The sequence below is a fragment of the Bolinopsis microptera genome, chromosome 3, assembly GCF_026151205.1.
Source record: "Bolinopsis microptera isolate Bmic1 chromosome 3, MBARI_Bmic_1.0, whole genome shotgun sequence".
Taxonomy (NCBI): domain Eukaryota; kingdom Metazoa; phylum Ctenophora; class Tentaculata; order Lobata; family Bolinopsidae; genus Bolinopsis; species Bolinopsis microptera.
The window spans coordinates 20,313,764-20,318,647 of NC_087074.1; the positions used below are offsets into that span (position 1 = coordinate 20,313,764).

General features: G+C 58.9%; 1 protein-coding gene across 1 annotated transcript; it reads right to left on the reverse strand.

The window, feature by feature from the left end:
• Positions 1-407: 407 nt before the first annotated feature.
• LOC134813282 (myb-like protein X) lies at positions 408-4,884 on the reverse strand. The gene is made up of 10 exons (XM_063820972.1): positions 4,714-4,884; positions 3,979-4,500; positions 3,556-3,876; positions 2,723-2,860; positions 2,427-2,564; positions 1,840-2,164; positions 1,323-1,708; positions 1,035-1,172; positions 699-884; positions 408-548 (listed from the first exon to the last, which is right to left on the reverse strand). The coding sequence occupies exons 1-10, from the start codon at positions 4,882-4,884 to the stop codon at positions 408-410; spliced, it is 2,466 nt and encodes an 821-aa protein (XP_063677042.1).

Sequence of the window (4,884 nt, forward strand, 5' to 3'; positions counted from 1 at the left end):
CTTTTCGATCTTGATTTTGTAGTTGTGTTTATTTATTCGGGGAGATTGTTATATTTCTTGTTTATTTGTTTCAGTTATTTTAATACTAATGTTTATAATGTTTCAGAATGTTTTAACCTCAGTGTGATTAAGTCTAAATGAACAAAGAGTTTTACTTATACTTCAACCAGGTCCCCGGACTGTGCCCTCTGTCTGTGCTCCTTGTCGTCCTGTACCAGGTCCCCGGACTGTGTCCTCTGTCTGTGCTCCTTGTCGTCCTGTACCAGGTCCCCGGACTGTGTCCTCTGTCTGTGCTCCTTGTCGTCCTGTACCAGGTCCCCGGACTGTGTCCTCTGTCTGTGCTCCTTGTCGTCCAGCACTACATTCCCCGGACTGTGTCCTCTGTCTGTGCTCCTTGTCGTCCAGCACTACATCCCCCGGACTGTGCCCTCTGTCTGTGCTCCTTGTCGTCCAGCACTACATTCCCCGGACTGTGCCCTCTGTCTGTGCTCCTTGTCGTCCTGTACCAGGTCCCCGGACTGTCCCCTCTGTCTGTGCTCCTTGTCGTCCTGTACCAGGTCCCCGGACTGTGCCCTCTGTCTGTGCTCCTTGTCGTCCTGTACCAGGTCCCCGGACTGTGTCCTCTGTCTGTGCTCCTTGTCGTCCTGTACCAGGTCCCCGGACTGTGCCCTCTGTCTGTGCTCCTTGTCGTCCTGTACCAGGTCCCCGGACTGTGTCCTCTGTCTGTGCTCCTTGTCGTCCTGTACCAGGTCCCCGGACTGTGCCCTCTGTCTGCGCTCCTTGTCGTCCAGTACCAGGTCCCCGGACTGTGCCCTCTGTCTGCGCTCCTTGTCGTCCTGTACCAGGTCCCCGGACTGTGTCCTCTGTCTGTGCTCCTTGTCGTCCTGTACCAGGTCCCCGGACTGTGCCCTCTGTCTGTGCTCCTTGTCGTCCTGTACCAGGTCCCCGGACTGTGCCCTCTGTCTGTGCTCCTTGTCGTCCTGTACCAGGTCCCCGGACTGTGCCCTCTGTCTGTGCTCCTTGTCGTCCTGTACCAGGTCCCCGGACTGTGCCCTCTGTCTGTGCTCCTTGTCGTCCTGTACCAGGTCCCCGGACTGTGCCCTCTGTCTGCGCTCCTTGTCGTCCTGTACCAGGTCCCCGGACTGTGTCCTCTGTCTGTGCTCCTTGTCGTCCTGTAGCAGGTCCCCGGACTGTGTCCTCTGTCTGTGCTCCTTGTCGTCCTGTACCAGGTCCCCCGACTGTGTCCTCTGTCTGTGCTCCTTGTCGTCCTGTACCAGGTCCCCGGACTGTGTCCTCTGTCTGTGCTCCTTGTCGTCCTGTACCAGGTCCCCGGACTGTGTCCTCTGTCTGTGCTCCTTGTCGTCCAGCACTACATCCTCCGACTGTGTCCTCTGTCTGTGCTCCTTGTCGTCCTGTACCAGGTCCCCGGACTGTGTCCTCTGTCTGTGCTCCTTGTCGTCCTGTACCAGGTCCCCGGACTGACGGACTGTGTCCTCTGTCTGTGCTCCTTGTCGTCCAGCACTACATTCCCCGACTGTGTCCTCTGTCTGTGCTCCTTGTCGTCCTGTACCAGGTCCCCCGACTGTGTCCTCTGTCTGTGCTCCTTGTCGTCCAGCACTACATCCTCCGACTGTGTCCTCTGTCTGTGCTCCTTGTCGTCCTGTACCAGGTCCCCCGACTGTGTCCTCTGTCTGTGCTCCTTGTCGTCCTGTACCAGGTCCCCGGACTGACGGACTGTGTCCTCTGTCTGCGCTCCTTGTCGTCCTGTACCAGGTCCCCGGACTGACGGACTGTGTCCTCTGTCTGCGCTCCTTGTCGTCCAGCACTACATTCCCCGACTGTGTCCTCCGTCTGTGCTCCTTGTCGTCCTGTACCAGGTCCCCGGACTGTGTCCTCTGTCTGTGCTCCTTGTCGTCCTGTACCAGGTCCCCGGACTGACGGACTGTGTCCTCTGTCTGTGCTCCTTGTCGTCCAGCACTACATTCCCCGACTGTGTCCTCTGTCTGTGCTCCTTGTCGTCCTGTACCAGGTCCCCCGACTGTGTCCTCTGTCTGTGCTCCTTGTCGTCCAGCACTACATCCTCCGACTGTGTCCTCTGTCTGTGCTCCTTGTCGTCCTGTACCAGGTCCCCCGACTGTGTCCTCTGTCTGTGCTCCTTGTCGTCCTGTACCAGGTCCCCGGACTGACGGACTGTGTCCTCTGTCTGCGCTCCTTGTCGTCCTGTACCAGGTCCCCGGACTGACGGACTGTGTCCTCTGTCTGCGCTCCTTGTCGTCCAGCACTACATTCCCCGACTGTGTCCTCTGTCTGTGCTCCTTGTCGTCCTGTACCAGGTCCCCGGACTGTGTCCTCTGTCTGTGCTCCTTGTCGTCCTGTACCAGGTCCCCGGACTGTGTCCTCTGTCTGTGCTCCTTGTCGTCCTGTACCAGGTCCCCGGACTGTGTCCTCTGTCTGTGCTCCTTGTCGTCCTGTACCAGGTCCCCGGACTGTGCCCTCTGTCTGCGCTCCTTGTCGTCCTGTACCAGGTCCCCGGACTGTGCCCTCTGTCTGCGCTCCTTGTCGTCCTGTACCAGGTCCCCGGACTGACGGACTGTGCCCTCTGTCTGTGCTCCTTGTCGTCCTGTACCAGGTCCCCGGACTGTGCCCTCTGTCTGTGCTCCTTGTCGTCCTGTACCAGGTCCCCGGACTGTGTCCTCTGTCTGTGCTCCTTGTCGTCCTGTACCAGGTCCCCGGACTGTGTCCTCTGTCTGTGCTCCTTGTCGTCCTGTACCAGGTCCCCGGACTGTGCCCTCTGTCTGCGCTCCTTGTCGTCCTGTACCAGGTCCCCGGACTGTGTCCTCTGTCTGTGCTCCTTGTCGTCCTGTACCAGGTCCCCGGACTGTGTCCTCTGTCTGTGCTCCTTGTCGTCCTGTACCAGGTCCCCGGACTGTGTCCTCTGTCTGTGCTCCTTGTCGTCCTGTACCAGGTCCCCGGACTGTGTCCTCTGTCTGTGCTCCTTGTCGTCCTGTACCAGGTCCCCGGACTGTGTCCTCTGTCTGTGCTCCTTGTCGTCCTGTACCAGGTCCCCGGACTGTGCCCTCTGTCTGTGCTCCTTGTCGTCCTGTACCAGGTCCCCGGACTGTGTCCTCTGTCTGTGCTCCTTGTCGTCCTGTACCAGGTCCCCGGACTGTGTCCTCTGTCTGTGCTCCTTGTCGTCCTGTACCAGGTCCCCGGACTGTGCCCTCTGTCTGTGCTCCTTGTCGTCCTGTACCAGGTCCCCGGACTGTGTCCTCTGTCTGTGCTCCTTGTCGTCCTGTACCAGGTCCCCGGACTGTGTCCTCTGTCTGTGCTCCTTGTCGTCCTGTACCAGGTCCCCGGACTGTGTCCTCTGTCTGTGCTCCTTGTCGTCCTGTACCAGGTCCCCGGACTGTGTCCTCTGTCTGTGCTCCTTGTCGTCCTGTAGCAGGTCCCCGGACTGTGTCCTCTGTCTGTGCTCCTTGTCGTCCTGTACCAGGTCCCCGGACTGTGTCCTCTGTCTGTGCTCCTTGTCGTCGTGTACCAGGTCCCCGGACTGACGGACTGTGTCCTCTGTCTGTGCTCCTTGTCGTCCAGCACTACATTCCCCGACTGTGTCCTCTGTCTGTGCTCCTTGTCGTCCAGCACTACATTCCCCGACTGTGTCCTCTGTCTGTGCTCCTTGTCGTCCTGTACCAGGTCCCCGGACTGTGTCCTCTGTCTGTGCTCCTTGTCGTCCTGTACCAGGTCCCCGGACTGTGCCCTCTGTCTGTGCTCCTTGTCGTCCTGTACCAGGTCCCCGGGCTGTGCCCTCTGTCTGTGCTCCTTGTCGTCCTGTACCAGGTCCCCGGACTGTGTCCTCTGTCTGTGCTCCTTGTCGTCCTGTACCAGGTCCCCGGACTGTGTCCTCTGTCTGTGCTCCTTGTCGTCCTGTACCAGGTCCCCGGACTGTGTCCTCTGTCTGTGCTCCTTGTCGTCCTGTACCAGGTCCCCGGACTGTGTCCTCTGTCTGTGCTCCTTGTCGTCCAGCACTACATTCCCCGACTGTGTTCTCTGTCTGTGCTCCTTGTCGTCCTGTACCAGGTCCCCGGACTGTGTCCTCTGTCTGTGCTCCTTGTCGTCCTGTACCAGGTCCCCGGACTGTGTCCTCTGTCTGCGCTCCTTGTCGTCCTGTACCAGGTCCCCGGACTGTGCCCTCTGTCTGCGCTCCTTGTCGTCCTGTACCAGGTCCCCGGACTGTGTCCTCTGTCTGCGCTCCTTGTCGTCCTGTACCAGGTCCCCGAACTGTGCCCTCTGTCTGCGCTCCTTGTCGTCCTGTACCAGGTCCCCGGACTGTGTCCTCTGTCTGTGCTCCTTGTCGTCCTGTACCAGGTCCCCGGACTGTGCCCTCTGTCTGTGCTCCTTGTCGTCCAGTACCAGGTCCCCCGACTGTGTCCTCTGTCTGTGCTCCTTGTCGTCCTGTACCAGGTCCCCGGACTGTGTCCTCTGTCTGTGCTCCTTGTCGTCCTGTACCAGGTCCCCGGACTGTGCCCTCTGTCTGTGCTCCTTGTCGTCCTGTACCAGGTCCCCGGACTGTGTCCTCTGTCTGTGCTCCTTGTCGTCCTGTACCAGGTCCCCGGACTGTGCCCTCTGTCTCTAATCCCTCTCACCACCCTGGAACGGGTCTCTGGAGGGGGTGTTCTGTCTATAATCTAGTTTGTTGAAGATGTTGAAGTCTACCCCTGAATCAGGAACATTACTGTTTCGAGCGAGGAAGAAACCGTTGAACGCGTTTTCTTGTCCTCCTCTATGATTCTTAGAGTTGTAGTTTCCCCTCAGAGTGATCATTTCCTGCTCCCCTGACAAATGTTCACCTTTAGCAAGACCCCGCCAGTCCTGTAACGCAAACAT

Bases quoted from the DNA above. Each gene is read 5' to 3' on its own strand.
- LOC134813282 (XM_063820972.1), bottom strand. From the start codon at position 4,884: ATGTTTGCGTTACAGGACTGGCGGGGTCTTGCTAAAGGTGAACATTTG. The intron at 2,565-2,722 runs GTACAGGACGAC...GACCTGGTACAG, and splicing joins GGACACAGTCCGGGGACCTG to GACGACAAGGAGCGCAGACA. The intron at 549-698 runs GTACAGGACGAC...GACCTGGTACAG, and splicing joins GGACACAGTCCGGGGACCTG to GACGACAAGGAGCACAGACA.